The sequence below is a fragment of the Stigmatopora argus genome, chromosome 18 (genome assembly GCF_051989625.1).
Source record: "Stigmatopora argus isolate UIUO_Sarg chromosome 18, RoL_Sarg_1.0, whole genome shotgun sequence".
Classification (NCBI taxonomy): Eukaryota; Metazoa; Chordata; class Actinopteri; order Syngnathiformes; family Syngnathidae; genus Stigmatopora; species Stigmatopora argus.
The window spans coordinates 7,662,984-7,680,161 of record NC_135404.1 but is presented as its reverse complement, the minus strand read 5'-3'; the positions used below and the strand labels follow the sequence as shown (position 1 = coordinate 7,680,161).

General features: G+C 38.7%; 1 protein-coding gene across 1 annotated transcript in view; it reads left to right on the top strand.

Annotated features, from left to right (window-relative positions):
* dock1 (dedicator of cytokinesis 1) overlaps positions 1-17,178 on the top strand; it is a 79,753-nt gene that overhangs the window by 11,347 nt on the left and 51,228 nt on the right. The window contains exons 11-27 of the mRNA XM_077625429.1: positions 182-254; positions 1,257-1,336; positions 2,439-2,564; positions 2,651-2,775; positions 5,677-5,775; positions 5,880-5,952; positions 6,661-6,764; positions 6,905-7,088; positions 8,767-8,864; positions 9,482-9,571; positions 10,003-10,103; positions 10,171-10,299; positions 10,912-11,020; positions 12,447-12,517; positions 13,801-13,907; positions 14,543-14,670; positions 14,841-14,936. Coding sequence (XP_077481555.1) covers positions 182-254; positions 1,257-1,336; positions 2,439-2,564; positions 2,651-2,775; positions 5,677-5,775; positions 5,880-5,952; positions 6,661-6,764; positions 6,905-7,088; positions 8,767-8,864; positions 9,482-9,571; positions 10,003-10,103; positions 10,171-10,299; positions 10,912-11,020; positions 12,447-12,517; positions 13,801-13,907; positions 14,543-14,670; positions 14,841-14,936 — 1,793 coding nt within the window. The remainder of the gene's footprint in view (positions 1-181; positions 255-1,256; positions 1,337-2,438; positions 2,565-2,650; positions 2,776-5,676; positions 5,776-5,879; positions 5,953-6,660; positions 6,765-6,904; positions 7,089-8,766; positions 8,865-9,481; positions 9,572-10,002; positions 10,104-10,170; positions 10,300-10,911; positions 11,021-12,446; positions 12,518-13,800; positions 13,908-14,542; positions 14,671-14,840; positions 14,937-17,178) is intronic.

Below are 17,178 nucleotides of genomic sequence, written 5' to 3'. Positions count from 1 at the left end.
GTAACCTGCAATAGAATATGGTTTCAGTATCAACTACAGTGTTTTTAGTGGCGGTATAATTAAAACTAACTGTAGGTGTGAACTGATTATCAAGTTTTTCCCCATTATGGGGCTGTCATTTTGTGTCTCCAGCGTGCCTAACAAAGTTCCAATAATGCTCTCCTTGTCCCCCTCCCCACAGTCATGGACGTCACTGACATCATCACGGGCAAAGTGGACGATGAGGACAAGCAGCACTTTATCCCCTTTCAGCCGTAAGCGCACAAGACCATCATTCTTTGGGCCAGCTAGGGCACCTCCGCCATTTTATTCGTTTTCTCCTCCAGTCCTTGACACTTGATTAGCGCAGACCTTAAGAGGCGTGCGCTTCTGCGTTCCCCTGCTGACTCAATTAAGGCAATCTCATTAACAGGCTGCCACTCTCGCAGACAGGCGGAGTAACCTTTTGCTTAACGCCGTTTTCCGCATAATTGGCAACGCTTCTGCGAGGCCAACCAGTGACCCGGATTTTCATCTCTCCACATAAATTCTGGTCATTACAGCAGATTTACAAGTCGGTTCTTGTGTTTAACCGACATAGAATCAGGAGGAAATCAGGATTTAATCTATTTCTTGCCATTGACAACGAGAGACATTCGAACCATTTAAATTGTACCGGCAACCTTTCTCATTTCTAATGGATTGAACGTCTGTCACTGTCATTAGCAGCCAGTGAGTTAAATACTTGATTTTAGGCATATGCCATACCCTTGTAAAACCTGTTCTCCAGTCACATAAAAGGAGATATCTGAAATCCTACACAAAAAGAAGTCATTAAAATCCTCCCATAAAGAACCTTTGTCCATAATCACACACCAAGTTTTTACACGATTAGCACTTCGGTATCTGGGAGGGCTATAATTCTCTTTATTGTTAATTATGCTTCGCCAGACTTATGCCCTGAAGAGTGGAACCCTCATTTTCTGTTTGTCTGACATTATGTCGTGTCTACTTTCCACAATTTCCCATCACCATTACATGATTTTCTCTCAGCGCTACCATCACATCTGCTGCTAAAACACAAGGGCCAAATGACGAGGACATGATGCGCATGGAAGTTTAGTGTATATATTTTTTTGATAGCCCAGGAAGTTCCCATCTGTGAGGTCACACGCAAATGCCAACCAGACGCATATAAACCATAATTTATGCTTCACCTCTAATGAGTGGATTTTTGCGTCATTTTCTTCCTCCATCTCCTATTTTTTGTCACCCAGGGTAGCGGGTGAGAGCGACTTTCTCCAGACGGTTATCAACAAAGTCATCATGGCTAAAGAGGTCAACCACAAGGGCCAAGGTAACCAACCATCTATAAGTAAAGTGTCTCATAACGTATCCATTTTTTATTGTGACTTAACCTATTTACTTCTAAAGATATATTCACAAAGATTTGATTGTTATCCAAATGAAGATCATCATCATATGCCCTTTCCTGGTAATTCATAGGCAGCCTAACCATCGTCACAAGTTCCACTAGTGCATTTATAGCCACTCTAAAACACACATTTATTTTACTTTAAAAGCAGTTGGCTTCAATTACAGAGAAGAAAAATGAAACCTATTTCACTCCCTTTCACAGCTGATGGACTTGTCTTAAATGCTTGACTTGGGCTAATGGCTGCCAGCAGAAAAACCTTGCTATAGCACACTGGATATCCTTTATTTGTTGCTCAAATCACTCATTGCTAAGCTGAATGTACTTTTCTATAATGGCATCATAAAAGAGGGGGCCTTCTTTTGTGATAAAAATGACTGGGTGTACATAAACGGATCTAAACTATAGATCCTTTTTTTATTAAAAAAAAAAAGGCAAACCACCCATGGCTTGCCTAAAATCATTCTACAGTAGTGGCACAAAGAGTTTTATCTTGACAACAACATTGCATGTCCTACTAAATAACTTGCCTTGTCACACATCTAGCAATACAATCCGAGAAACAAAGTTAAAGGTCCATTCGTCGACACATTCACAGTGCGCGATGGTACAATTTCAGTTTGTTGTCGGACAATAAAACAATGGCAACATAACCATGAAACTCCAGAATGCTGAGCTGAATGAATTAATGTTACAAGGATAAAATAACCTCCCATGAATCACCATGGCAGCAGAATTCCTTTGCTAATTATGATGCACGGCTCTTCTGCTAAGATATTAGCACATATTTGAAAAGAAGACAGAACAAGGAAGGTGTCTTCTCGTTCAGTCAGCAACTTTTAAAGCCCTCCCTGGATAAATGGACCACTTGGCATGACCAGCATATCAAAAGGCTTGCAGCTAGTCTAGTAACCACATGAGACCACTCCTAAAGTGGATTAAAAAAGTGCACTCAGTAATAAATGGAAAGAAAACCAAAAAAGGCAAAACAAAGTAAAGCCCTTTGTATCTTTTTCTTCTCTAGGCTTGTGGGTCACCCTTAAACTGCTTCCTGGTGACATCCACCAGATTCGCAAGGACTTCCCTCACTTGGTAGACCGCTCCACCGCAGTGGCTCGCAAAATGGGATTCCCTGAGATTATCATGCCCGGTTAGTTCTGTTTCCTGTTGGTTTCTTGCTTTCTGTTGTTACTTGGCGATTTCCTGCCACGTTAATCTGTTGCTGCTTCCTTAAAGGCGATGTGCGAAACGACATTTACCTGACCCTGGTCCAGGGGGACTTTGACAAAGGGAGCAAGACCACCCCTAAAAATGTGGAGGTCACCATGTCCGTTTACGACGAGGATGGCAAAAAACTGGAGGTACGATGCTGACGATGATATAATTTGGCTAAGCATAGTGTTAATTTTTCAACCACTTTTACCATTTACAACACCGGTGTCAAAGTGGCGGCCCAGGGGCCAAATCTGCCCCGCCACATCATTTTGTGCGGCCCGAGAAAGTAAATCATGAGTGCTGACTTTCTGTTTTAAGATCAAAATAAAATGAAGAGTAGAGATGAATATTAAATTTCCTGATTTTCCCCCATTTAAATCAATAATTGTATTTTTTTAATCAATTTTTTCTGTGTTTTTAGTTCAAAAATCATTGTAAAATCAAAAAATATATCAAAAAAGCTAAAATAAACATTGTTTTAGATCTATAAAAAAAACTGAATATTCAGGGCTTTTAATCCAGTTCTTTTAATCCATTTATAAAAAAAATATCAAAATATTATATCTAAAATGGTCCGGCCCACATGAAATTGAGTTGACGTTTATGCGGCCCGTCGAACCAACCCGATTCTGACACCCTTGATTTACAATGTTCAAAAGAGCTCCAGAACACAAGTCTTGAACTATTGCGCTGTCAGATGCTTTATTTGTTTTATTTTGATGAGCAAAGCAGCCGTTAGCCAAAGATCTTCATTTCCTTTTTGACTCCTTGCTTGGTCCAGTGACTATCAGCAAAAGATTATTATTTTTTTAATCATTTCTCCACGCTGTCAGTGGCTTATGCCCTAATTAAGCTTTAGCGCTCCCTTGGGAGTTAAGGCAGGGGCTGTCTTTTTTCTTGGGCGCCAAATGTTTAATTATTGCTGACCCTTGCCGTGACACGGCACTTCTTGTACTGCAGAGGACGTCAGGTAATGGGGAGCACGGCAGCTGTACGGGATTATGTGGGAGGAAGGAATGTCTGTAGGGTGGAATTTACTTTATTTGGGACTTATCTGGAATAGCAGCGTAACCTCCTCAAACAACTCTTTTAAAATAGCAGCGGTTTTATCAACCATCATGAAAGGGGCTGGATATATCTGTCATAACAGGAAATACAAAAATGTCTGAATGAATGGGGATGTTTTTTTTCCAGGATTTGAGCAGATTAAATCGATGAGAAAAAATTTAGTGCGATTTCAGTGATCAAATGGGATAAATCTAATCAATCAAGTGTGGTGGAAATGTAGCCTGACCACAGTTTGGTTGATGATGAAGGGTTGAATGTTGATAGGTTTCATGTTGTTAATTATACACGCCAACTGAGGTCAACTGTAAAACTAAATGCACAAAGTAAAAGACACATACTGTGCATTAAAAAATGCTCCTAACAATTTATCATTCCTGAAAATCTGTTATCTTAATTCCGACGAATGAGGATGCCTTTGACACGTTAACGAAAATTTCCATTTTAAACTCTCAAAACAGTATAATTCGTCACGTTGCTGAGTAAAAATCAATACTTCATTTTAATCATTATTGACATTGCATGATTCAGTCTACTTTTTTGAATATTCATAGAATGAATTAAACTCCTAAATCAAAGAACTTCAGGATAGTATTTTCCTTTCCTCCCTTCATTTTTTAAATCACCTTCCTCTGGATTTTTATTTGTGGCCATCTGTCTATCGCCGACAGGATTCACGATACAGGCTCATGACCTCTCATCATCCTTTAGTATTTACCACTAGCCTACCCTTCTTTTATCTTGACCTGTGGCTATGCTCCTTTTTTCTTTTCGGATGCAATGAATCACAAGACAAAATGGGACACGAGAGCCCCCCCCCCCACCTTCGTTCCACTTGGCCTGAGGTAAATGGGAGCCCTGTTATTTTTTATAATTGCCGCTTGTCAGAAGCCGTTAGCGTCAGAATAGCTCAGGAATGGAAAATCAGCTGGCAACGTGCGAAAAAGTCTTGGCAGATTGCAAGGAAACAGAGCCATCCGCAGCCGGTCACTCGCCTCATTGGTGAGGGGGCTGCTTTCCATATGCACGCTGACCGCCTTAAATAATTCATTTCACATTTATCTATCAAATCTTCGAGGCTCTCACAAGATTTGGAGGGAGATGCTTAAGCACGGGGACTTGAAAATGCGCGCAGCCTGCCGTGGAGAGTTGATTTTATTGAATGGGTTTCAATAAAACTCGGAGATAATAGAATTGCAAAGTCATTTTGCGGATGTGCAGTTGTAGGCATGCTGCTGTTTATTTACTCAACTGCGAAGAGATTCCCGATGATGTATACATGCGAGCAACGGCATGGAAAAGTATCAGTTTGTTGTCACATTTTAATCGTTAAAAGTACCTTTATAATATATAGCTTCAATCTGGTGAAAAATATCATGCGTGTACTCGTAGATCGACAATGTATCAATGTGTATATCAATAGATATTTTGTATTTTCAAGTATGTTGTATGTATTCTATTTTTGATTATAGTGTTAGATTAGATTAGAATTTTATTTCATCCCGTATTTGGGAAATTTCTTGCTTGCAGTAGCAAGACAGACACAAGACACACAAGACATTGTAGACCTAGTTAAGAAACTGGAGCCACACACAGGAAGTCCACAAAGTGGGGATCTTTGAGGGACCATTTGACTGTATTATATATTTAAATAGATAAGTATTGGAATAAATTAATCAAAACCTAAATAATTTCCAAAAATATAACTGAATACTAAAACAGTTCCAAACAAATATAACGATATAAATCAATCTACTAGAAATGTAAATGTAATTAAATATTAATATTGAAATACATTCTTAAATAATATACTCAGTTAACTTACCATGCCTATTTTATTATTGGTTTAACTATGTATATATTATTTAATTACGGCACTCCTGGTCCTCCATAGCTGCTAGTTCAAATTGATTGGCTGTATATCGCCAACAATCAAAGGCAATGAATTATTAATATGATCATGATTTATTTTTGTATTCCAGAATGTTATTTTTCCCGGCGCCGGTGATGACGGGATCAGTGAATACAAGTCCGTTATTTACTACCAAGTCAAGCAGCCTCGCTGGTTTGAAACTATTAAGGTAGTTCCTTCATGTTACACATCTCAAATAAACGAAGAAGTTGTTTTAAATGGATTATTTACTTATACATATAGGTTATTAATTCAATCTCTTTTCAATTCTAGGTGGCAATTCCCATAGAAGACGTGAACCGGAGTCACTTGCGCTTCACTTTTCGACATCGGTCATCACAGGACTGTGAGTATTAGCGGTGATCTTCTGTCTTTTTGTTGAGAAATAAATCCCTTTTTTTTTTTCTTCCTTCCCCAAATACTTGTTCATGATTATGTTGTGAGTAGCAACTCGATAGCAGCACAACAAAGTGTACATAAATCGATAGTGACAAGCCAACTTAAAGCGAAATGACAGCATACCTTCAGCACAAAAAGAAACGTAGCCTGAAATGAACTCCTTTCTCTCACATGCTGGGTTCAACGCATATTGCCTTTTCTCTTGGCTGGCAGGCCCGGCCGTTTTTCACTGCTGGGTGCAAAGCGATACGTGGGAAAAATTATGTAGATATAATGCACGGCGCACCAGTGATGAATCACGCCTGCCTCTCGAGTAAATCTACAGTCGTTGATGGGCAGCAGTGATGGATGCCACTGAGACCTGAACACTTGCTTACAGGAGACCTGTAATTCTCTGAGCTGTTTGTGGAATGCCAAGCGAACAGACCGCGATTACGTGAGATGTCAGCAAATGTACTTAGATCAGGCTGCTTTTTTAAAATGGATTTTTTTTTTGTAATAATTTTTTTCCGGCCATGAAGAGAAGAAAATTGCTTTATTTTGATGTATACTTATACTGTTATTATTGTTCCATTCAATATATAAACAAATCAGACTGGAATAAAATAGCCGTAGAATCTCTCCTGAGCTTATCTGGTTAATACTTTCCTTGCAGCCAAAGACAAGTCGGAGAAGATCTTCGCCTTGTCCTTCGTGAAGTTGATGCGATACGACGGAACCACCCTGAGGGATGGCGAGCATGATCTCACTGTGTACAAGGTACATGAGAAAACGTACTAAAAAATGGTAGGGATTTTGTTGCAGGCTATTATAAATGCAAATGGAATGAAGATCCCACTAATGCCATTTAAAAAGGGGATTTCTACGTTTACTGAATTATTCTGTTTATGTGCTTGCAGGCCGAAGCCAAGCGTCTGGAGGACTCTTCACTGTACCTGAACCTCCCCGCCACCAAGCTGGAACTGGAGGAGAAGGGCTACTCCAGCACGAGCAAGAGCACCCATAACCTGGGAAACGGCACCGTCAGCAAAGATTCCTTCCAAATCTCCACTTTGGTGTGCTCCACCAAGCTGACGCAGAATGGTAAGCAATGTTACAAATCTCTCAAGATCATGTCAGAACGTCAACTCTTTATCTTCCTATCACTACTAGTTACCGTTTAGGAACATAACTATCAGATCATATTACAAGGATAGTTTTTTAAAGTATATTTAAAAAAACAGGGTTACCGCCTTTGAGATTTTTAGCATCTTTGCTCATTGAATTTCACTAAACACCTGCAGTGAGGTTGCCACTGTAATTATGTAAACATTCATATGTTAATGTGAAGCATTTTCTTTCCATTGCTATGCGACAATATCACCTTTGTTGGGGCCCTTTTGTTTGAACGTTTGTTGACTTTAATGACTACAATTACGTCAGTCGGTATTTTATTATGGTTTGAACTCATTCAATGCCATTTTTTTATTTATTTGAATGAATACTTATGGTTGAACTTTTGTTTTCATTTATTAAAATGATTTCTTTTAAACTTTTATGTACAGTGGTACCTCGTGATACGACAGCTCGTCATACGACATGCTCGTGGTACGACGGAAATTTCGATCGAATAATTCGCCCGAGATACGATCAAAATTTCGTGATGCGACCAAGCCAGGTGGCCATGGCACTGTCTTTTTTTGCATCTCTTTAGTGTATAAAATATATCTACGAGCACTGGGCGGATTTCCACACCCGTTTTTTTTCCCCACGTTGGTCTACATTTACATACAAGGTAAACAACAATGGATCGGCAGAGTTTTGCAAAAAAAGATCTGGAATACACTCGTTAATCAGACACGGGGAAGCGGCAAGTTCCAAACAACTCTTGATGCGTTCGTTTTGAAGACTCCGGCGGAACGTCCGTGTGGGGTCAACCCATAGAACTAAGGTAAAAAAAGATTAAACCAAAATTAGAATTCAGTTTTGTGTGAAGTTACATTAAACGTTGAGCGTCTGTATATATTTATCCAAGTTAATTTAAATTTGTTTGTTCGTTTACGAGTGCGTTGTTGCCGTGGATAAAGTCCCCCCGAACACCTCCCCCCGCCTCCGTGTATGTCGCTGTCTATATCCCCGGCGAAATGCGTCTAATTTTACTTCTATTAAACACATTTTATTACTATTAAACCACTCGTTATTTATTACTTTGTCAATATATGGCGAATTAGAAGAAATAAAACATTTTTTCCAATACAATATCCTGTTTTTGGTGTTTTTTTTTCAGAGGGTTGGAATGTATTAATTTGTTTTCAGTTCATTTCAATGGGAAACATTCGCTCGAGTTACGAAAAGCTCAACATACGATCTCAGTCTCGGAACGGATTACGATCGTATGTCGAGGTACCACTGTATATCTGTTGGCGTTTATTTATTTAAATATTTATTAATGGTCATATGTCAGTGCCATTGATATCCTGACATGTTCAATTCATTTGAACTGGGAGCTCTTCCCAGTGTTTTGTAGTTCAAATGAATTGGAATTCTATCAATGGCAACAATCTTTTGACTATGTATAGCAGCAACTACAGAGCATAAAAAGCAGTGCGTGACTGCAATACACAACAATTCCAATGAGTAAATGTAATTCAGTGTAAAGTGGTGTTTGTGCCCGCCTCAGTTCACCTGGCTGGGCTCTATCGAGAAGAGGAGATCACGCTCTCCTTCTCCCTCAGGCCTCTAGGCGATACCACTTGGGTAATGTGTTTCTTTGTCGTCCCAGTGGACCTCCTGGGCTTACTGAAGTGGCGTTCCAACACCAGCCTGCTGCAACAGAACCTCAGACAGCTCATGAAGGTGGACGGCGGCGAGGTGGTCAAGGTCAGTATTGTATATTGCATTCCACTGGAGCGCCTCCCAAATAAAGGCTCTAAAAGTACATGACATTTGGAATTAGCGTGTGGTGTTTGCGTGGGAGTTTGCAGACATTAACAGTAGGAGCTGCACCTTCAATATTAGTAAGCATTTCAGCGAGGCTCGCAGATGCATCTTATCTGTCTCTAGATGACAGATAAAAGCGCTGCGCTCTGATGTGATTCATCATGTTTACGTGTCTAAAGCTGGATTTGCATTCGAAATTGGAAAGAGCAGAAAAGTAGTCTGGCTTTTTGTGTCTGTATTTGTGTTGATAATGACAAGGAACATTATATTGTTTTCCCTAGCATGCTGGAAACAAGGAATTAAGTCAAGGAAAAATCACTTAAGCACGTAAATTTGTAATTTTTAGGCATTGTTAAATTTGTTTTCTAAATTTATTATTATTATTTTAAAACTATTTTATCATTGAATTATTTTCAAACAAGCGTAATGGCTTCAAGACAAGATTTTAAAACCAAGTTAGGATTTCAAGTCAAGGTTTCCAATTAGTTCTCTTGCAAGTGTGAATAATATTCAAGACAAAGAAAAGGTTAAAATAATAAAATATTGTCATCTCTCAGTTTCTGCAAGACACATTGGACGCCCTTTTTAACATCATGATGGAGAATTCAGACAGTGACACATTTGACACGCTCGTCTTTGATGCTTTGGTAAGTGAGAAAAAACTTGTAACTAGCGCATTTTCCGCACTATAAGGCGCAACTAAAAGACCTCTGTTTCCTCAAAAGCTGGCAGTTCGCCTTATAATCCAATGTGCCTCATATATGGATCATTATTGTTAATCATTGCATGAAATTCCCTTTAGCAAAGCTTTCTAGTTGATGCATAACACAACTCCTAACCACTACTATTGTTACTACTACTACAGCTCCATCAAGTGTATGTATAACACAATCCCCTACCAATACTACTACCACTACTACTTCGTCTTATAATCCGGTGCGCATTATAAGTGAACCACATTTTAAGATGGGTCATTCAGTGAAGGTGCGCCTTATAGTGCGGGAAATACGGTAAATTATCAAACTGTTAGAGAAATATTTTGTTCGTGCAATTTGAGAGTACTTACTTCCTCATTTAGGTGTTCATCATCGGTCTCATTGCTGACCGCAAGTTCCAGCACTTCAACCCTGTGCTGGAGACATACATCCGCAAGCATTTTAGTGCCACACTGGCCTACACGTAAGTCGCCCAACATCATGTGCGGGCGTAACGCCATCTGACCTTTTGTGTATCTGTATTTGGACAGTAAGCTGACCAAGGTTCTGAAAAACTACGTGGACAACGCAGAGAAGCTGACAGAGCAATTGCTCAAGGCCATGAAAGCTCTGGAGTACATTTTCAAGTTCATCGTCCGCTCTCGGGTCCTCTTTAATCAGTAAGTCATTACCAGTCCAGAGATATTACACTGCCTATATTGAAGTGCATATTATGTGTCAATTGTGCTACAATTATACAACTACTAAATTTTTGGTGTAAAGCACATGTAGAATATATAAAATATTAGCGAATTTAAATACATGTAAAATTTGAAAAAGGATGGTGAAATATACTAAGATGAGAATGAAAACAAAACGACATTACACAAATAAAATGAATATTTCTCTTATTTTACAAATTAAAACATAACTAGTACTAGGAATTTATCAAAACATATTTACACAATGAAAAATGCAATTAAAAATGACCATTGGTAAATAATATAAACATCAGATATCAAAACGTAGCAACTATGCAATACAAAAGTATAAAGGCCCAAAACACACACACATGAAAACTGCTTTGCAAAAAGAAGAACATTTTAAAACAAATATTGGAAAAAATATTTTTGAAAACAATCTTGTAGTAAATGTTCTAAAATCCCCAAACATGACAGCAAATATTCTAAAAATAATCAATAAAACACAAGTATTCATCCATCCTGTTTTTTCTCATTTGAGAACATCATTAGTTTTAGCAAGTGACCCACAGCTGTGTCCCACTCGCATAGGCTTTACGAGAACAAAGGAGAAGCCGACTTCAACGAGTCTCTCAGGCATCTCTTCACATCCTTCAACGACATGATGAACAGCAACTCAGAGTACACGGGCATGGTGAAGGTACATATTTTTGACTGAATAAAAGTTCGGTATGATGATTAAAGGACAACGTTAGAATAGAATTCTTTCTTCTCCCAACCTTGTTTTTTCCTTCATTCTTAGCTTTCCCTTTCCCTTTAAATGGTTTCAATGTAAAGACTGTACCTACAGTATATTAAAACCTTGTGGAGCATTCAGAACCATTCAAACCTTACATTTTCCACATCCAAAACCCGTTTAGAGTACGTGTGGTCAAAACTTTCCAGGTGTATCTTTCATCACGTCATATTCTTTGTTTGTTTCCTCTGTCTTGGTGTTCTTTCTTCCTCTCAACCTTGACTGTCCTGTGAACTGCTGCTCCTCTCCTCTCTGCCCTTTAGCTGCTCCTGAAGGTATTTATCTCGCCATCTATCGTGGCTGTGTGTGCAGTAAATTGAATGTGCGTTTTTGCATTTTGTCGTCCTTGACCCTCGTGCTCAGACAATACGATTAGTAGGGAGAAACACGTCCCACCGTAGAAGAATCCTCAGCAGGGAGGCAATTAGGAGGCACCCCGCTGTGTAATTGCCTGCACGATATTTGCCCTACTGTCGCTAAATTAAAAACTGATGCGCAGGAACGGCTGCCAGCGTGTGGAGTTTGTCAAAAGTCCACTGCGCGCAAAGATAGGAGGGGATGATTATGCAATATTTAGGAGTTTGGTAGTGTGAAAGCGTCAGTTACGGTCATGTCAGCATTTAATCCCTGCCAGGCCTCCCAGTCCAAATGGATTGGATGTCTATCACCGTCAATAGCAGTGAAACTGGTATAGGAGCGGTAAAATAGTTGAAATTGATGGAATGAAGGAAGAGTAATTGAATAATTTTATTCAGTAATTTGATACATTTGTCTACTAATTTTGCCATTTTATTTTTATTTTGTTATGATTTATTTATTTATTTTTTATTTTATCTATTTCAAAAATTAATTTAAGAAGTCTAACATTGCCAGTCCTAATGAGTTGGGTTTCTATAACCGTCGTTGGCACAAAACCAGTGAATGATATCTTTGTTTGTTGAGTGGTCATAATATCTGCTGAATAATTTTAGTATTAATCTAATTTTGCAATTAATTTATGAATTCAAATGTTGTCAATCTAAATGAATTAGCCATCTGTCACTGTAGTTGGCATTGAAACATAATCATGGACAGCGGAAGAGTTAACAATAAAGTAATCTGTTGACTAATGTTGCAATTAATCGTTAATTTAAAAGATTAATCAACTAATTTTGCCATTAATCTATGAATTCTAAGGTCAGTTCAAATGAGATGAGCATCCTCATTGTGGCTAAAACTGATCAATGGCATTGACTGAGTTAAAAGAGCACAGAATGCATTTTTAAATTATTTTCCTATAATGGAACTTTGCTGAAAATGACATAACATCGATATTGTTGTTTGTGTTCAGGGTGCTGCACTAAAATACATCCCCACCATTGTCAATGACGTCAAGCTGGTGTTTGATCCAAAAGAACTGAGGTAAGAAATAGAGTCCGTTCGGCTGGACATCAGTCAACCTCCATTTGGTCGAGAAAGTAGCCCATCGATTTAGTCGGTCGGCCGTAGCGCGTTCCGGCTCGCTGCGCCGTTTGGTGTCCTTCCACTCCAATGTGCCAAAAGCACATCTTGAGCCAATAAAGCTTTGTTAAATCCTGCAAATATTTGCTCCGCGGTCACTGGAGTCACTGCTCTGGGAAATAAATACTCCAGTCAATCAGCAGCCAAAGCTCTGCAAATAAAACACAGAATTTGGAGTCGGACCACCTGCTATCCAAATATATCAAGACAATTGCTCAAAATGTTTTTGCACTTGCATTTAACTTTAGGCGCAAGACAACGCTAAGCAAGAATGCTATTCACATAAAACACTGTTCAAAATATGTCATGAAGAAAATAATATTTCAATACAAAACTGTATTGGCTTTTGTTGACAAAACAAGGTAGAATGGGTCATTTGGAATACTTGCATTTGATTGGCACAAATAGTACCAGCAGTGATAAGCTGTCGCCATGTTGGGTGGGCACTTCTGGGAAATACAGCCTTATATTTTTCTCCAATATTACCTATAAAAAATGAAATTCAGTGTTTTGCCAGTTCATTAGACGAGAATCGTTCCACTGAGATGGACTAAATAGTGTTGTCTTTCCATTTCAAACATACATTGTTTAACAGATACAAGGGCTGTATTTCTTTAAAAATATATAAGATGAAGTTCAGGCATTAAGGAGAAAACTATTAGATCAAATCATGAATAGCGCAATAAAAAATACAATATTTTAAATGAAAAATAAATACAGAGAAGAATATCCATCAAGGATTCTGATGTGTGCCACCAGAAGCTCCAAAGAACAATTTCCCGAATGTGCTCGATTCCTCCTCCTTGATTTAACCACAAATGGCACCCTCCAACAAAGTCGGCATCAGCTGTTGCTCTCATTAACAACAAATCTGAGCCAGGAGGGTGACCAGATTGAAACCCGGGGCCGAGCTGTTGACTTTCATCCCATGACAGTGCCTGTTTTTTTAAATTCATTTTTTAATTGTTGTTATATAGTATTGTTTAAAGCTTATACTTGCTACATGGACGGTTCATTACATTAGATGGATAATTTATTTTCTTTTGAAGCTTGGATGCAATTGGTCATTTAAATTCATTTACCATTAAGACAGAATCTGGGTATCCTGCATATAGACATTTTAGTGATTGAAAAAAATCTTATGACTGTTCAACAACCTTTTGCGTCCCTTTCATTTTACACAGCAAACTGTTCACCGAGTTCATCTTAAAGGTTCCTCCGGGTCGCTTGGTGAAGCAGAAGCTGGACTGTCTGATTGACATTGTCCACAGTGATCTTTTTACCCATCATGGTAAGAAACACGCACAATTATGTATAGGTCACAGCAAAGGAAAAGCGTATTTTCCGGACTATAAGTCGCATCTTTTTTCATAGTTAGTCGTGCGACTAATAGTCAAGTGGGACTTGTGAATGTTTTTTTTTTCTTTGACCACAACAGCTCATTATTTTTTTGTTTTATTTTAGTTTGTAGTTATCTGAAAAAACATTGTGTGAACAAATGCCTATTTGTCCATTTTACTATAACTTTAACATCTTTTTTGGGGGGGGTGTTCTGATAAAATATAAAAATGCCCTCTCAAAAGTGCAACTTATACTCGAGTGCAAGTTAGATGTATTTTTTTCCTCCTCAATAGTCAGTATTTTGCTGCTGCGACTTATACTCAGGTGTGACTTACAGTCCAAAAATACAGTCTTCAATTTAGCAACAGATTGAAAAAAAATAGTAAACAGTAGTCTGTGCTGTAATGTCCTCATTTAGAAGCATTAGCACCTGTTGTTCTGTTCCCAATTAGTCAAATTTGTCTTGTCAAATGTATTGTTTGCATTTAATTCCCAAGCTAAGCACAAGAATCCATTTGAGAGCGGCGCCCATCTGTATCGGCATATGCTGCGCCATCATTTGTGACTATTTTGCATACCCCGTAGATTGCCGCGAGATTCTCTTGCCGCTGATGACGGAGCAGCTAAAATTCCACCTGGAGAGGCGAGAGGAGCCTAAGGCTTGCTGCCAGCTCCTCAGCGACATTTTGGAAGTGCTCTACAGAAAGGACGTGGTGAGGAAGGCTCATCAGTACTCCCATTGGGGGGGCGAGCAATACAAACTGTTTGCTGAATGTTGTTAAATTCAGTTGTGAGAATGTCTGTGTAATAAATTACACATTTTATGAATACATCGGCATGAATGGGAGCCAGTGAGTGAAATATATATTTATTGGTTGTGTAGGGTCCCACCCAGTGGCACGTGCAGATCATCATGGAGAAGCTGCTTAGGACCGTCAATAGGACCGTCATCTCCATGGGCCGAGATTCCCCTCACATTGTAAGTCCGCAATAAAACACACTTCTTGACACACACAATGCTCTCATACTATTACAGTGGTACCTCTACTTACAAAATTAATTGCTTCCAGAACTTGTTTTGTAACTTGGATTTTTCGTAAGTAGAGCAGTACTTTATATGTAAATTCTCTAATTGGTAAAATGTTCCTAAAAAACCCCAGCAACTAAGCCCTTTTAAAAATGATCAGTTTCCCAATGAAAGATGTGAGAAACATACACAAATGAGAGAAAATAAGGGTGCCGATACTGAATATCGGATCAGTGACATCACTACACACAATCATCATCTATACACAAACGTGCAAACAGTAAAACACATTGTTTCACACAATCTTTAACACACTTTCACAGTCATTTACACACACACAGGCGCATGTCCACTTTCTTAGGCTTCATTAAAGGCAAAGTCTTGCTTATCGTAACACTTTCACACAAGCTCAGTCTAAGTGCTTTTGATCTGGAAGACAGACCGTTTTCTAAGCACCCATCCGTTTTGCAGGGTATGCATTTGGCAGTCTGAGCTGACGTTTCTTTTTTTTCCCCTTTTGCCTTATCTTATCTGATCTCTGACTCATTAAACAATTGGCGATGCTTGGCAGTGATGAGCGCGTTTTATAAATATTTTACTCAATTCGGATGACTTTAATCCAAGATGCGTTGAAATAAAAATACATTTCATTTGGTCCATCTTTAGATGATGCACGTTCTTGCTGATATCCTGTCTGTCTTTATTAGATCCCTCATCTTTTTACATAGCAATAAACTAAAGCATACTTTCACGATTGGCCTAACCTAATAATCGATATCCTAGTCGCTATAACTGAGATGCATTTAAAGTCACAACTCGCAGATACTACACTTTTTGATCCTCTTTTGACCACACAATTTGTTCCTGTGATATTTTTCTTCAACTTGTGTCCTCTACCATTTTTGCAACTGGCTTCATTCCCATCGTGAGACAATGCTGCTGTTTCAGAGCCCGTTTCATTTCCTTTCTCATTCATACCACCTTCAACTGAGCCATGTTAATGATTCAGACATCTTGGTTGTACACAAAAACCAGCATGTGTTATATCATCTGCAACCCATCTTGTTGGCAACTCCGTACGCTTTGCATATGGCTGCAATTAAACAGTTCCTCAGCAGATGACGTGTTGTAGTAGTAACCGTTCCCCTTTGGACATTTTTGATGCACTGTCTCTTGACATAAAGTTGGCCTACCTCTTTGCCTAAAAGGCAATCGGATCTCAAACAGGCAGGCTGTATTAAAGCATCTCTCTCTTGTGGTGCTTAATGAAACTTTCCTCGCTTGCCTCTGACCTCCCCGTGGTACAATAAAAGGCAAGAATTTATATGCAACCCAACAGTTTGTGGGTTGCTGTGTATGCTTGGCATGTCCTTGAAATATAATCTCAGTTTTCTCTCCTCACAAATGAGATCTTTCCTTACGAAGCATGTTAGAATATATGGAAAAATATGGATCATTTTCTAAAGCAAAGGCAAAAATTTACATAGGACTTTTTGTGTAAGTACAAAAAGTCCAATTTCTATTATTTAGCACTACAGAAATAAGGGAAAAATATACTCTTGGGATGCTGAAGTTAGTTTGCAAATTTTCAAGTTAGACAATGACTCTAAAGGACTGATCAATTATCAAAATAGTTTTTGATTAAATTTAGAAATGAATAGTTGCCCACTAATGTTGAAAGCATTAGTTATGCCACTGTTAGGCAGAAACCTAGAATGTCCATGTATTAAATATTGGACTAAATCCCTAAAATCCCTTAGTATCTTGAAATAATTAAAGTTCCACCAATTTTTGGGGGATTTTGTTTGGCGTTTATTGCCTTATAATTGAAAGTATTTCTGCTGCCAAACCTCCCAGGCAAAATGTATGTCTCCGGGAGAAATTTGAACTCAAAGGATTCTGCCTTTTTGAAGCCGCTTTCAAAAAACATTTAATAATATGTCCAGTTGAATTTCTTCACACTCTGACAAGGAAGTGTGGCAGTCACCTCCTGCGGCGGTGACCTTGTCCTGCTGAGTGGCAGCCTCTTCCATTTAGATTTATGCACTAGCGTTCTACTCCGCTTCCCTTCTCTCACTACCACGTTTTCTTGCTTCTCGGACAGAATGTAGATGAAGGGCCTTCATGCATCCGGAATAGGCCAGTAGGAATAGTTACATTTTTTTTTGTTTATGCTTGTAACTCAGAACACACT